Source organism: Macaca nemestrina, chromosome 18 (genome assembly GCF_043159975.1).
Source record: "Macaca nemestrina isolate mMacNem1 chromosome 18, mMacNem.hap1, whole genome shotgun sequence".
Classification (NCBI taxonomy): Eukaryota; Metazoa; Chordata; class Mammalia; order Primates; family Cercopithecidae; genus Macaca; species Macaca nemestrina.
The window spans coordinates 14599911-14616791 of record NC_092142.1 but is presented as its reverse complement, the minus strand read 5'-3'; the positions used below and the strand labels follow the sequence as shown (position 1 = coordinate 14616791).

At 40.3% G+C, this 16881-nt stretch overlaps 1 protein-coding gene across 11 annotated transcripts in view; it reads right to left on the bottom strand.

Moving 5' to 3' along the window:
- MRTFB (myocardin related transcription factor B) overlaps positions 1 to 16881 on the bottom strand; it is a 262686-nt gene that overhangs the window by 38768 nt on the left and 207037 nt on the right. For all 11 annotated transcript variants that reach the window (XM_071084138.1, XM_071084137.1, XM_011717424.2 and 8 more), the window contains 2 exons: positions 14081 to 14242; positions 12353 to 12531 (listed from right to left, as the gene is read on the bottom strand). In XM_071084138.1, the coding sequence (XP_070940239.1) occupies positions 12353 to 12531; positions 14081 to 14242 (341 nt within the window). The remainder of the gene's footprint in view (positions 1 to 12352; positions 12532 to 14080; positions 14243 to 16881) is intronic.

Sequence of the window (16881 nt, the reverse complement as noted above, 5' to 3'; positions counted from 1 at the left end):
AACCACATTCAAACCTTTGCCTCTTTGGAACCAAATTTTTTTGTTGTTGAGTTGTGGGAGTTCTTTATGTACATTAGATATTAGTCCTGTCTTAGTCTGTTTTGGATTGCTTTAAAAAGTATTTGGCCGGGCATGGTGGCTCACGTCTGTAATCCCAGCACTTTGGGAGGTCGAGGCAGGCGGATCACGAGGTCAGGAGTTCGAGACCAGTCTGACCAACGTGATGAAACCCTGTCTCTACTAAAAATATAAAAATTAGCTGGGCATTGTGTTGTGCACCTGTAATCCCAGCTACTCAGGAAGCTGAGGCAGGAGAATCGCTTGAACCTGGGAGGTGGAGGTTGCAGTGAGCCGAGATTGCGCCACTGCACTCCAGCCTGGGTGACAGAGCGAGACTATGTCTCAAAAAAAAAAAAAAAAAAAAAAAAAAAAAAATGAGGCTGGGTAATTTATAAAAGAAAAGAGGTTTATTTGGGTCATGATTCTGCAGATTTTGCAGGAAGCATGGCACCAGCATGTGCATCTGGCAAGGCCTCAGGCTGCTTCCACTCATGGTGGGAGGGAAATGGGAGCCACTGTACAGAGATTACAGAGCAAGAGAGAGCAGGGAGGATCCAGGCTTTTCTTTCTTTTTTCTTTTCTTTTTTTTTTTTTTTTTTTTTTTTTTTTTGAGACGGAGTCTCGCTCTGCCGTTCAGGCTGGAGTGCAGTGGCCGGATCTCAGCTCACTGCAAGCTCCGCCTCCCGGGTTGATGCCATTCTCCTGCCTCAGCCTCCCGAGTAGCTGGGACTACAGGCGCCCGCCACCACGCCCGGCTAGTTTTTTGTATTTTTTAGTAGAGATGGGGTTTCACCGTGTTAGTCAGGATGGTCTCGATCTCCTGACCTCGTGATCCGCCCGTCTCGGCCTCCCAAAGTGCTGGGATTACAGGCTTGAGCCACCGCGCCCGGCCTTCTTTTCTTTTTTTTTAAATAAGTTCTTTCTCATGGGAACTAATGCAGTGAGAATTCATTTATTTCCAAGGGAGGCCGTTAATTTATTCATGAGGGATCTGCCCCCATGACAGAAATGCATCCCATTAGGCCCTACCTCTAACAAATGGGGATCAAATTTTGACATGAGGTTTAGAGGAGACAGATATCCAAACCATAGCAAATCCTTATAACATATGATTTGCAAATATTTTCTCCCATTTTTTGGATTGCTTTTTTACTCTGTTGATGTCCTTTGATGCACTGAAGTTTTCTTCTTGTTTCTTTCTTTTAAGAGACAGGTTCTTGCTCTGTCACCCAGGCTGGAGTGCAGTGGTGCTTTCATAGCTCAATGTAACCTTGAACCTGGGCTCAAGTCATCCTCTCATCTCAGCTTCTGGAGTAGCTAGGACTATAGGTGCACGCCACCATGCCCAACTAAGTTTTTTTTTTTTTGCGAGGGAGTCTCGCTCTGTCGCCCAGGCTGGAGTGCAGTGGCCGGATCTCAGCTCACTGTAAGCTCCGCCTCCCGAGTTCACGCCATTCTCCTGCCTCAGCTCCCGAGTAGCTGGGACTACAGGCGCCTGCCACCTCACCCAGCTAGTTTTTTGTATTTTTTAGTAGAGATGGGGTTTCACGGGGTTAGCCTGGATGGTCTCGATTTCCTGATCTCGTGATCCACCCGTCTTGGCCTCCCAAAGTGCTGGGATTGCAGGCTTGAGCCACCACGCCCGGCCTAAGTTTTTTAATTTTTATTTTTTGTAGAGATGAGGTCTCACACTATGTTGCCCACGTTGGTCTTCAGCTCCTGGCCTCAAGGGATACTCCTGCTCTGACCTTCCAAACAGCTGGGATTACAGGCATGAGTCACTATGCCTGGCCAAAACGTTTTGAGGAAATGTAATTACTTTTTCTTTTGCTGCTTTGGTGTCATATCCAGGAAACCAATCCAGTGTCATGAAGCTTTCCCCTATATTTTCTAAGAGTTCCATAGTTTGTTATTAGATTTAGATCTCTGTCTATGGAGTTAATTTTTGCCTGTAATGCTAGGTAAAGGTCCAACTTCATTCTTTTTTGCATGTGGATATCCAGTTTTCCCAGTACCATTTGTTGATGAGACTATCCTTTCCTCACTGAATGGTCTTAGCACCTTTGTTGAAGATCATTTGATCCCATATCTAAGGGCTTATTTCTGGGCTCACTGGTCCATTCTATTTATCTATCTTATGCCAATACCACCGTTTTAATTACTGTGTCTTTGTAGTAAGTTTCAAAATCAGGAAGCATGAGACCTCTAACTTTTTTAAAATTCAAGACTGTTTTGGTTTTTCAGGATTCCTTAAGATTTTTCTATTTCTGCAAAAATCAACATTAGAATTTTGACAGGACTGTACTGAATCTGTAGATTGTTTGGGGTAGTATTGACATATTAAAAATATTAAGTCTTCTATGAACGCAGGATGTCTGTGTTTGATACTTTGTAGTGCCTTGTTTTGATTCCCTTCTCCTCTCCTTTTGCATTGTAGGAAAATAGGCTGTTGCATGGCCAAGAGTGTCTGATGCCATCTTGAAACAAAACGACCATGATGACTGGTGGTTGGCCCCTCCACAGCAAGGTATTCTGCAGTAAGGTCTTTAAACAATGCCTATAGCATAGATAACCCCTCATAAAGATGCTATCAAACTTCCCCAGTGGTCACGTCTTGACAAGAAAGTCTGAAGGTGTGACCAGCTGCACATGTTGTATCCCAAAAGCTTGCTATATAAAGAATATCTCTGGGAGGCTGAGGTGGGTAGACTCCCAGAGCTCAGGAGTTCGAGACCAGCCTGGTCAATATAGCGAAACCCTGTGTCTACAAAATTAGCCGGGAATGAATGAACGAATGAATGAATACTTTCTGGATGGTAGGTGTGGACAGCCACCCGAGACATTGCTTCTGTTTTTAAGTTCCTATAAAATATTTCTCTCTGAGAAACTGGATTTTTCAGCCTCTTTCTTTGGCCTCTGAGTTTCCTCAGCTTTTGGGGGTAGGGCTGTTCAGATTCTACAAATTTTTTGTTTGTTTCCATAGGAATTACAAATAGTATCTTAGAATTATGACATTCTATCTTACATTGATAACAACTTCAGTCACATAAAAAAATGCTACTTCTTTACAGCTTCACCCCCTCTATGTTATTGACGTCATTCACAAACTACGTTGTTATATACTGTGTGGCCACTAACATAGATTTGTAATTCTTAATGAATGTGTCTTTTAAATTCTGTAGGAAAAAAAGTAGAGTTACAAACCAAAATTATAATATTGTTTTCATATTTGCCCACATATTACCTTTCTTTCTTTCTTCTTTTTTTTTTTTTAAGATGGAATTTTGCTCTTGTTGCCCAACCTGGAGTGCAAAGGCGCGATCTTGGCTCACCACAACCTCCGCCTCCTGGGTTCAAGCGATGCTCCTACCTCAGCCTCCCGAGTAGCTGGGATTACAGGCCCGTGCCACCATGTCTGGCTAATTTTCTACTTTTAGTAGAGACAGGGTTTCTCCATGTTGGTCAGGCTGGTCTTGAACTCCTGACCTCAGGTGATCTGCTCGTTCTGGCCTCCCAAAGTGTGCTGGGATTACAGGTGTGAGCCACCGTGCCTGGCCAATTTTATGTTTTCCTATAGTTTTGAGTTACTATCTAGCATCCCTTCATTTCAGATTGAAGGATTCTTTTTAGCATTTCTGATAGGGCAATTCTAGTGGTAATAAACTCCCTCTGCTTTTGTTTGGGAATGTTTTAATTTCTCCTTTATTTTTGAAAACAATTTTGCTGGATATGATTTTCAGGTGACTGTTTTCTTCTTTCATCATTTTAAACATATCATCCCACTGCCTTCTGGTCTGCAAGGTTTCTACTGAGAAATCCACTGACAGTCTTACTGAGGATTCCTTGTATGTGACCAGTCACTTTTCTCTTGCTGCTTTTAAGATTCTCTCTTATTTGACTTTAGACAGTTGATTACATTGTGTGTTGCTGTGGGTCTCTTTGAGTTTATCTTCTTCGGAGTTTACTGAATTTCTTGTACAGGCATTGTGGTCAACAAAGGACTGCACATATGAAGATTATAATGGACCTGCTCTATACAGGTGTAGTATTTTAAAAAACCATTTACATGGTAAATGTAGTAAAAAACCATTTACACTGTAAAGGTACACTGTAGTAGGTGTAGTAGGCCATACCATCTAAGTTTGTGTAAGTATACTCTATGATGATTCACAACAACAAAACTGTCGAACAATGCTGATATAATGTGGCTCATGACCAAATCTCATGTCGAACTATAATCCCCATGTGTCGGAAGAGGGGCCTGGTGAGAATCATAGGGGCAGACTTCCCCCTTGCTGTTCTCATGACAGTGAATGAGTTCTCATGAGATCTGGTTTTTTGAAAGTGTGTAGCACTTGCCCCTGTGCTCACTCGCTCTCTCCTGCCATCATGTGAAGACATACTTGCTTCCCCTTTACCCTTCCACTATGACTATAAATTTCCTGAGGCCTCCCCAGCCATGCCTCCTGTACAGCCTGTGGAACTGTGAGTCAATTAAACCTCTTTTCTTCATAAATTGCCTAGTCTCAGGTAGTTCTTTATAGCAGTGCAAGAGTTGACTACTACAAATGCTTTGCTCAGAATGTATCCTTGTTGTTAAGCAAAGCATGACTGTATTTGTATATCCATGTTGTTCCTCATAGTTGTGAAGTTTTGGGCCATTATTTCTTTAATTAATATCTCTGCCCCTTTCGGAACTCTCATGGTGAATACACTGATCTGCTTGATGGTGTCCCATAAGTCTCTTAGTCTCTGTTAACTTTTCTTCATTCTTTTTTCCTTTTGTCTTCAGACTCAATTTCAAATCATTTGCAGATTCTTTCTTCTGCTTGTTTGAGTCTGCCGTTCAAGCCCTCTAGTGAATTTTTCAATTCCGTTATATCTTCAATTACAGAATTTGTTTGGGTTTAAAAAGTAATTTCTACCACATTCTCAGTTTGTTCATATGTAGTTTTCCTAATTTCCTTTAGTTTGTTGTTCATGTTTTCTTTTAGTTTTTGAATATATTTAAGATAATTACTTTAAAGCCTTTGTCTAGTAGGGCAGATATGTGTGCTTCTTCTAAGATAGTTTCTGGAGATTTTTTCTTTCTTGTGGGGGCGCGGTGTGTAGGGTCTCGCTGTTATCCAGGCTGGAGTACACTGGTGTGATCTCGGCTCACTGCAACCTCTGCTCCCTTGGCTCAGGTGATCCTCCCACCTCAGCCTCCCGAGCAGCTGGGACCATAGGTGTGCACTACCACGCCCAGCTACTTTTTTTTTTTTTTTTGGTATTTTTAGTAGAGATGGGGGTCTCACTATGTTGCCCAGGCTGGTCTTGAATTCCTGAGCTCAAGCAATCCACCTGCCTTGGCCTCCCAAACTGCTGGGATTACAGGTCTAAGACACGGCACCCAGCGTTTTGTCTGTTTGTTTTAAATGGGATTTTGCTATGTTGCCCAGACCAGACTTGAACTGTTGGATTTAAGTAATCCTCCTGCATCAGCTTCCCAAGTAAGCTGGGATTAAAGGTGTGTGCTATCATGCCTGCCTTCTTTGCATCTTTTGTTGAAAATTTGGAATGTGAAAAAACAGCCACCTCTCCTTATTTCTAGTGTTCTTATTTCTCCGCAGCTTCATCAGCATCTGTTGTTTCTTGACTTTTTAATAATTATTCTGACTGGCGTGAGATGGTATCTCATTGTGGTTTTGGTTTGCATTTCTTTAATGATCAGTGATGTTCAAGTTCTCGCTGTTGCTCAGACTGGTCTTGAACTGCTGGGATCAAGTGATCCTCCCACTTCAGCCTCTCAAAGTGCTGGAATTATAGGCCTGAGCCACTGCCCCCTGCCTCAGTCAGGCATAAAAAAAACAAAACAAAACACATTTTTCTAATTTCTCTGTTTAGTTTAAGCCAGGGGTGTCCAATCTTTTGGCTTCCCTGGGCCACACTGGAAGAAGAATTGTCTTGGGCCACATATAAAATATATTAACATTAACGATAGCTGGTGAGCTAAAAGAAAAAAAATCACACAAAACCACTCATAATGTTTTAAGAAAGTCTACGAATTTGTGTTGGGCTGCATTCAAAGCTGTCCTGGGCCGCATGCAGCCTGTGGGCTGTAGGTTGGATAGCTTAGTTTAAGCCATAGGATTAAACATGCAGCACACAATTAGTAATAAATACATGACAAAATTTGGCTCAGGCAAACAAGAAGGAAAGTGAAATCTATGGCAGAGATTTCACTCAAAGTATGGTCTGTGGACCTCTGTTACCTGCGAAAGTCACATAGAAATTTGATGTTACCCCACCACTTGTACTTTACAAGAGGATTAGTCCCCATGCATCAAAAATTAAATAGGCTGGGTGCTGTGGCTCATGCCTGTAATCCCAGCACTTTGGGAGGGCAAGGCGGGCCGATCACCTGAGAAGTTCAAGACAGCATGGCCAACATGGTGAAGCCCTGTCTCTACAAAAATACAAAAATTTGCTGGGCATGATGGTGGGTGCCTATAATCCCAGCTACTCAGGAGGCTGAAGCAGGAGAATCATTTGAACCCGGGAGGCAGAGGTTGTAGTGAGCTGAGATCACACCATTGCACTCCAGCCTGGGCGACAGAGTAAGACTCCCTCCCCCCCCCCGAAAAAAAAGAGAAATATCTAAAAAAATCAAGCTAGTCCTTCACTACAGCCAATTCGAGGACTGGTCAACAGCAATGAAATTTACCATCAAACTCTGACAATGAGTTATTTTCAAGATTAAAAATTAAGAATCTCAAAGAATGGCCTTCTTTGTCTCTTTTGATCTTTGATGGTTTAAAGTCTGTTTTATCAGAGACTAGTATTGCAACCTCCGCTTTTTTTTGTTCTCCATTTGCTTGGTAAATCTTCCTCCATCCCTTTATTTTGAGCCTATGTATGTCTCTGCGTGTGAGATGGGTCTCCTGAATACAGCAGACTGATGGGTCTTGACTCTTTATCCAGTTTGCCAGTCTGTGTCTTTTAATTGGAGCATTTAGTCCATTTACATTTAAGGTTAATATTGTTATGTGTGAACTTGATCCTGCCATTATGATATTAACTGGTTATTTTGCTCGTTAGTTGATGCAGTTTCTTCCTAGCCTCGATGGTCTTTACATTTTGGCATGTTTTTTATCCCTGATGAACATCGATGCAAAAATCCTCAATAAAATACTGGCAAACCGGATTCAGCAACACATCAAAAAGCTTATCCACCATGATCAAGTGGGCTTCATCCCTGGGATGCAAGGCTGGTTCAACATTCGCAAATCAATAAACATAATCCAGCATATAAACAGAACCAAAGACAAGAACCACATGATTATCTCAATAGATGCAGAAAAGGCTTTTGACAAAATTCAACAGCCCTTCATGCTAAAAACGCTCAATAAATTCGGTATTGATGGAACGTACCTCAAAATAATAAGAGCTATTTATGACAAACCCACAGCCAATATCATACTGAATGGGCAAAAACTGGAAAAATTCCCTTTGAAAACTGGCACAAGACAGGGATGCCCTCTCTCACCACTCCTATTCAACATAGTGTTGGAAGTTCTGGCTAGGGCAATTAGGCAAGAGAAAGAAATCAAGGGTATTCAGTTAGGAAAAGAAGAAGTCAAATTGTCCCTGTTTGCAGATGACATGATTGTATATTTAGAAGACCCCATTGTCTCAGCCCAAAATCTCCTTAAGCTGATAAGCAACTTCAGCAAAGTCTCAGGATACAAAATTAATGTGCAAAAATCACAAGCATTCTTATACACCAGTAACAGACAAACAGAGAGCCAAATCAGGAATGAACTTCCATTCACAATTGCTTCAAAGAGAATCAAATACCTAGGAATCCAACTTACAAGGGATGTAAAGGACCTCTTCAAGGAGAACTACAAACCACTGCTCAGTGAAATCAAAGAGGACACAAACAAATGGAAGAACATACCATGCTCATGGATAGGAAGAATCAATATCGTGAAAATGGCCATACTGCCCAAGGTTATTTATAGATTCAATGCCATCCCCATCAAGCTACCAATGACTTTCTTCACAGAATTGGAAAAAACTGCTTTAAAGTTCATATGGAACCAAAAAAGAGCCCGCATCTCTAAGACAATCCTAAGTCAAAAGAACAAAGCTGGAGGCATCACGCTACCTGACTTCAAACTATACTACAAGGCTACAGTAACCAAAACAGCATGGTACTGGTACCAAAACAGAGATATAGACCAATGGAACAGAACAGAGTCCTCAGAAATAATACCACACATCTACAGCCATCTGATCTTTGACAAACCTGAGAGAAACAAGAAATGGGGAAAGGATTCCCTATTTAATAAATGGTGCTGGGAAAATTGGCTAGCCATAAGTAGAAAGCTGAAACTGGATCCTTTCCTTACTCCTTATACGAAAATTAATTCAAGATGGATTAGAGACTTAAATGTTAGACCTAATACCATAAAAATCCTAGAGGAAAACCTAGGTAGTACCATTCAGGACATAGGCATGGCAAAGACTTCATGTCTAAAACGCCAAAAGCAACAGCAGCAAAAGCCAAAATTGACAAATGGGATCTAATTAAACTAAAGAGCTTCTGCACAGCAAAAGAAACTACCATCAGAGTGAACAGGCAACCTACAGAATGGGAGAAAATTTTTGCAATCTACTCATCTGACAAAGGGCTAATATCCAGAACCTACAAAGAACTCCAACAAATTTACAAGAAAAAAACAAACAACCCCATCAAAAAGTGGGCAAAGGATATGAACAGACATTTCTCAAAAGAAGACATTCATATAGCCAACAGACACATGAAAAAATGCTCATCATCACTGGCCATCAGGGAAATGCAAATCAAAACCACAATGAGATACCATCTCACACCAGTTAGAATGGCGATCATTAAAAAGTCAGGAAACAACAGGTGCTGGAGAGGATGTGGAGAAATAGGAACACTTTTACACTGTTGGTGGGATTGTAAACTAGTTCAACCATTATGGAAAACAGTATGGCGATTCCTCAAGGATCTAGAACTAGATGTAGCATATGACCCAGCCATCCCATTACTGGGTATATACCCAAAGGATTATAAATTATGCTGCTATAAAGACACATGCACACGTATGTTTACTGCAGCACTATTCACAATAGCAAAGACTTGGAATCAACCCAAATGTCCATCAGTGACAGATTGGATTAAGAAAATGTGGCACGTATACACCATGGAATACTATGCAGCCATCAAAAAGGATGAGTTTGTGTCCTTTGTAGGGACATGGATGCAGCTGGAAACCATCATTCTTAGCAAACTATCACAAGAACAGAAAACCAAACACCACATGTTCTCACTCATAGGTGGGAACTGAACAATGAGATCACTTGGACTCGGGAAGGGGAACATCACACACCGGGGCCTATCATGGGGAGGGGGGAGGGGGGAGGGGGGAGGGATTGCATTGGGAGTTATACCTGATGTAAATGACGAGTTGATGGGTGCAGCACAGCAACATGGCACAAGTATACATATGTAACAAACCTGCACGTTATGCACATGTACCCTACAACTTAAAGTATAATAATAATAAATAAATTAAAAAAAAAAAAAAAGAATCTCAAAGAACCCCTGAAAGACATGTATGTTGCTCTTTTATTATCTTTGTTTTACAAGCACATTTTAATAAATTGTGTCATAGCTCACCTTTGTGGCAGTGGTATGATGGTAATTCTAAAGCAGGAAAAAACAGACTGCAGAGAGAGTCTCCCAAGAATCTGTCATGTGTTAAATCAGTTAAGTAAGTACCTGCTGTGTGCTGGACCCCTGTGCTCAGTATGAGGTTACTAAGATAAATCCCTGCCCTCTAGGAACTTGGTGTCTAAGGAGAAGCAATGTGTCAAGGTCCTTTCCCCTTGAGCTACGAATATGAAAATAAGTATATTTAGGTAGATAAATATATTTTATATACATCAAGTGAGATGCCTGGACAAATTCTATAACCAAACACTGGATAACAGTGAAAATAAAGTACAAAATTTGCCAAAACAAAACTTATCACCTTTAGAGGACACAAAAATCCCCAAGACTTTACCAGCATCATAAAGTTCACCTCTGTAGTTAATTTAAAAAAGAAGTCAAAACAAAGCACCTACAGTGTATTAATAATCCTACTTAAGAATTATCTTTCTTTGACATCCGTATGGCATAGTTACCAGGCACATGCTTCTTTAATTACATGAATAAAAGTATAATAATCATCTTTGTCAGATTCCTTACTTATAAATACTAGAACACTTAATACAAGGGGGTTTCATGAAGGACACAATTTTAAGAGGTCTCAAGGCATTTCTGTCTCATAGGACAGAAATGATTTAACAGGCTAAGCTACAGTGGAGCCAACCCTGACTCCAGGTTCTTTTTCTTGAATGTATACATAGGAACTGTTAACATCCTGGAAAGTGGGTCTTTTCTCATCACCCTAGTCGACAGATAAAAAGCTGACTGTTAATGGTCTGCATGTAACAGGCAGAACTGGTACTGCAGCAGCACTGAAGGTACTATGAAAACTACTGCTTAAATTCAGGAGTGACCCAAGGCTTAATGTGTGTTGCACTGGCAAGAAACAGACCATATTTATTCTTCAAGAAACACTGTTATTACTATTTTCCTTCAAGGAATTCTGGAATGTCAGCTCACTGTGTGGGAATGCCTCTGGTTAAAGGGTCTCATTTAAAAACTTAGCTGGAGACCATGTTTTAAGACTACAGAAATAAAACACAGTAGTACCAGCAATATGAGGAAGAGAATTATAATCTTTCATGCAGGTGAAATGGTCTTGAAGTTTAAACAATAGGTGGCTATTGTGACACAAATTCTGTATTACTAAAAGTTAAGGTCATGCTAATTGCTATCTGACATCCTAACCTACTCAAAACAGTAACAGAGAACAAACAACCCAAATGGATAAGTGTAACTGTTTGTTAATGGTATCTCCTCACATACTTGACATTCTTTTTACCGAATTTTTAAAGCTCAAAACCAGGGTGCAGCAAATATGTGAGAACACAGTAGGGTTTAGTCTCCCTCGGTCTCGCTTTCTGCCTGCTAAGACCTCAGACTGTGGGCTGGTCACTGACCCTCATACTTCTTCTAGGCCAGGGTCCAGTACAACTGAGGGGCCACGGTCACCCCTGCCCTGTGAACTTGGAGAGGACAATCTGAACTGTAGCCATTCACACTACTGTTGATGAGTCCAAGCTGTAGAGGCTCTACATGCACATGGAAGAACAGAAACAAGCTTCCACAACCATTGTGTCAGTCTGCATTCAAGGTGCTTAATTCAAGTCAGCATTTACTAAGCACCTTTTCTGTACCAGGCCCTGTGCTAGATGCTCAAGATACACTTGCTCTCTCTCTCTCCTCCTCCCTCCCTCTCCAAAGTAGCTCTTATCTTCTAACAGTCAAAATCCCTCTCACAGGCTCACATTTTAGCTGCAGGCATAGAGACAACAAACAAATTAACATATTTCAGATCACGGTGATAAATGCAATGAAGAAAATAATGCTGAAAGACATAGTTCCTAACAAATCAATGGTCATCAATGAGAAGAAATGCTGTAAGAAAATAGGCATTTTTAATCCCCAAACTTCCATACTTCTGTGAACCCAGGCTGCCTCTTGCATGAGGTTAAAGCACATAATTGCTAAATTCCTTTCCGACTCAAAAATTCTATGATGCCAGGCTTAACAAGAACATTTTCTGCTGACTTGATCACTCCCATTAAGTAGTTCAATAGTTTTGACTTTAAAGTAACACTATTAAAATTTCAGTAAGGAAAAAGTACCATAAGGAGAAAAAACATTATATATAGCACAGGAATTATTATAAAGCCAAAAGAAACATGGACACCCATTAAAAGGTAAGAAATGTACATTTCCAATGCAGTTACCAAGATATTTCTTATATTCCTTTGTATGCACTAGATTCTCAGTTCCCAATAAATCTGAAACATAGTAGGTGCTCAATATGTATTTGTTGAACAAACAAATTCAGTTCCATCAATGATCAAAACATTCAACTCTCCAAGATTTCAGGAAATGGTATTACCTACTTGTGATAAAGACATAGTGGCTAGAAATCTTTATTACCTTCCTAGAGGGCAGTTAAGTGCCTGCCTTTTGCCTAATCAATTTAAATTCAATTCAGAATTTTCTTCTGGTGAAAGTTTATTACCTTAATATATTAAAAAAAAAAAAAAAGGCATTTTCTTTCTGTAGGGCTCAAAACCAGAAAGATAATACCTGGGCTGGAGTGTTTGTAGTCACAGGAGATGGCGATTCACTAACTTTTGGCTCACTTGGGGACGCGGCTGACCCCTGTGACTCCTGACTCGCAGGCTGGTCCGGAGACAAAGCGTCACTGCTGTCTTCATCAAATGAGAAATCGCCCTGAGTGTGGGGATAGTCCTCCTTCCCAACGCCTAAAGAAAGAAAGGATTTTTGACTTATGTTGGCTTTGGAATACCAAGCTTAATGTGAAGGAGGAAAACATCGTTTCCCATGAAAATTTATGAAGCTGCTTAAAAAAAAATTGAACACAATGTACTTCCCAGTGCAAGAATACACCACTAACTATAATGTATTCTTGGGTGAAAAAGAAAAATCAAACCTTCATTAGATTAAGACTTCGGGTCCAACTACCAGTTACATGAAGTACAAGTGCCAGGAATCTTAACACCTGGGGACGCAAATGCAATCAGTAAAATCCAGAATGTGGGACATGCTAGAGGACAAAACAAGCCTGTTTCTCAACAAACAAGTAGTAAGAAAAAGAAGAAGAGCCACCCAATAGATTAAGATTTAAGAGAAGTATCAGGCAGAGGCAATGTGTGGACCTTGTTTGGATCCTGACGGGAAATCCAACTGTTAAAAAAAACACGTGACAGGCCGGGCGCGGTGGCTCATGCCTGTAATCCTAGCACTTTGGGAGGCCGAGGCGGGTGGATCATGAGGTCAGGAGATCGAAACCATCCTGGCTAACATGGTGAAAGCCTGTCTCTACTAAAAATACAAAAAATTAGCTAAGCATGGTGGCAGGAGCCTGTAGTCCCAGCTACTTGGGAGGCTGAGGCAGGAGAATGGCGTGAGCCTAGGAGGCGGAGCTTACAGTATGCTGAGATCACACCACTGCACTCCAGCCTGGGAGACAGAGCCAGACCCCGTCTCAAAAAAGAAAACAACAACAACAACAAAACCAAAAAACAAAACACGTGATAAGGAGGAAAATGGGGCCATGACTAGGTGTATGTTAAGTTCCCACTTTAGGGAGCAACCCAGCTACACTGACGTCTCACATGATTTCTTCTTTTTTTTGCTAAAGCTTATGCCAGATATAAAAAGAGAAACATCAGTAACTAAGTGTGATAAGACCAGGATAAAATGGAGAGATACTACCATTCTGAACACATCTGCTATTCACCTTGCTGAACTAACACTGAACATGCTATTTATATTTCCTAGAAGTAGACAGAAATAAAGTTAGTAAAAATATTAAACAGAAACTAAGTTTAACTTAGAAAATTATTTCAATAATAATGCTACTTACTCAACAAGCAATTTTGAAAAGTTAATATCCTATCTTAAAAACTCTTGTCATTTTCATCACCCCTGGGGACTTCCTATTTTGCACTGGTATGACTTTAAAACTTAGGCAATTTGTAGTCAAGAAGTCTAAGCAGTACAATCAACCATGATTCCATGCAGTCCTAAAGAGATGGACCCCAAAAGGTGAGATGAAATCAGAATGTACGAATTAAACCTCAGACCTAACAAGGGAATCTGTTACTTGGCGGCAGATACTAGACTTATAATACGTAATGAAATGACAGTAACAGAAATCACTCTAAGTGTTAATTTCTAATTAACCCAGAAAACAATACGATTGGTGCTAGCCTTTAAATTATATTTGTTTTATCTAAAATTTCCACGTTTCTCTTTCTCCCCCCAAACAGTAAATTTTTAGAGTCTTGCCTATAATTGCTTCTTTAACACTGGAGTCCACAGGAAGGATGTTTTTCTCTACCAGCTCCATAGGGCCAGGTCTTTGAGCAATCTTTTCATTCAGATCATCTGCTAGTCGAGCTCTTTTCAACTTCATCTGAGTAGCCTGCAGGGATGGCTCTGCAAATGTTTCTAAAAGAGGAAACACAATTTTAACCATTACTCGAATTACTATTTCTATTCCATAATGTTATTTCAGGCCAACTAACTGAATTTAAACTGATTTAGACATATTTTTGTGTTCTCGACATATTTATGGAAAGAGAAAATGACTGTTTAAGAATGTTCCAGTATGCATTTTGTATTTTTTAGTTCTGGATAGCTTTACTTTCTCTACGTAATTTGGATGCCCACAGACTCAAATTAACAGGACCTTAAACCAAAAGTGGGGTACTGCTATTGTTTATTTATGGTGGGAGGGTCAAATTCACATTTATTAGGTATTGGGGATACAGAGGATGAGCGAGACAGATGTGGCCCACAGTTCAAGAAGTTGACAGTTCTGGATTTGGCTTCATTGGAAAGTCAATTCTTAGAAAGGAGACACTGCCTCTTAGGCTTATAAACTTCTCTTCAGAGGTCAATAGGAAGAGCTATCATTCATATTCTTGAATTGATCCCCTGTGTCTCGGTCGGTCATCATAATTAAGAATTTGGGTTTATTTCTGGATATATATCCTTGTGTCTGTTAGGAACATTCAACTATAATACACACTAATTAATGGTTGTATAGAGGCATCAACTCATCTACTTACAACTGCCTAAAACTGGTACAACCAATGTAAAACTATAAATACCATAATTCATCCATCTGCTTCATTCTGTCATATTTGTGTTTCTGGTAACTCTTGTTAATGCTTTTTCCATTGTTCTAAAAAATGTTTAGAAATGATGAAAAATAATGATGTAGTATCTACCCAAATTCCAAGTTGAAAGTTGCTTGCCTCTTAAGTTATACAGTAGAAGGTCTTTTAATGAAACTCCCCATAAGTTGGCTTAGGATGAACTGATATTCTTTATTCTGCAAGTATTAATAGAATGTTCTTGTGAAGCCCAAGGCCCACTGAAAGCACATGGCTAGGAGGTTACCCTGCAGCACATCTGTGCAGCTTCTCTATCCACCAGCTGAGCTGTATGCTTGCCAAAAGTCAGCCTTGATTGTCCACAAAATGATTCATATCTGTTGTGACCGCTATTGTGAGTGAATACAAAATTTAACTAAACGTTATGAGAAAATGATAAAACTTCAAAAAATAAAAGATCATTTCTTGAAAACTTTTTTTTTTTTTTGAGACGGAGTCTCGCTTTGTTGCCCAGGCTGGAGTGCAGTGGCCAGATCTCGGCTCACTGCAAGCTCAGCCTCCCGGGTTCACGCCATTCTCCTGCCTCAGCCTCCCGAGTAGCTGGGACTACAGGCGCCCGCCACCTCACCCGGCTAGTTTTTTGTATTTTTTAGTAGAGACGGGGTTTCACTGTGTTAGCCAGGATGGTCTCGATCTCTTGACCTCGTGATCCGCCCGTCTCGGCCTCCCAAAGTGCTGAGATTACAGGCTTGAGCCACCGCGCCCGGCCCATTTCTTGGAAACTTAAATGCTTTGGAAAGATTTGATAAAGGTGAGTCATTAAAAAAATCACTGTCAAATTCATTTGGGCAATTAACAACTGTAAGAAATTTGAGAAAAAGGTTGCGAAATCTGGGATTTTAAAGCTCAGATTGATGTGAACTCCATTTATTAAAGTCTTACCCAAAGAGAAGGCCCTAGCACAATGTTGGAATATTGGTAAATAAATGTAGACATCTACAGGTTAAAATGTGTGTCCATCTCATTTTTATCATTTTCCCATACAACCAACTGTGGCCCCAATCTTCTGAGATAACACTTGTAACCATACAAGATGATCGCTGGGGAGAATCAGAACATAAGAATCACTCTCAGGTTGATATTTCAATGCTTCTGGTTAAGATCTAGGTAGGACAGACTTCTGTCTTTCTCCTCTCTTACATTACCACCACCTAAGTGATAGCAATATGTATGGACAGAAAATATTCTCAAGTAAGTAAAGCCTGGAATTTTGGTATGTTTCTGTTGCTGGTCTTATTACCTCTATCCCCATGACTGAGGCTGAAGTTTAGCTGCTGAGCTTCAGGAAGTAATTTAGACCTTTGCCTGCCAAATATCCAATCCAATCAAAATTGGGTTAATGTTAAAATACAGTTGGGAGTGGTGGTGGTTTTAAGATACTTTAAAAAATAAAATGACATTCTTTCTTATTTCAAAAATCCCAACTTAAGGACAGATGTCCTAAAAACATCACTTACGGTTCATTCATAAATACAGTTAGATTTTTAAATGGTGGGTAGTCGTAAAAAAAAGATTTCTTTTGAGAGTTAAATGTATTTTCCCTGATTTTAATTATATTAATAAAGCTTGTTACAGTTAGAAGACAAATTGAAACAGATAGCATTGTTACTACAAAAATGTCCCTTATAGGTCAAGATGTTTTCAGGCAAAGAAGCAACCACTTACTTGGCTACTTACCAGTAAACTTGCTTCTTTGAAGATTCACTTATCCCTGACTGGTAGCTGCTCTACCCTACTACTGGAGTTCTGGAAAAGCCTTTTTAGTCCAGCGGACTTCTGAGAACACAACCCAAAGTAGAGAAAGGGACATACCTCTCACCTCCTGCCCCTGGAATGAGGAGGACAGCCATATAATCAAAGATTCTTTACAACAGAAAAGCCCCTACTTGGGGTCGCAGAGACCACCTG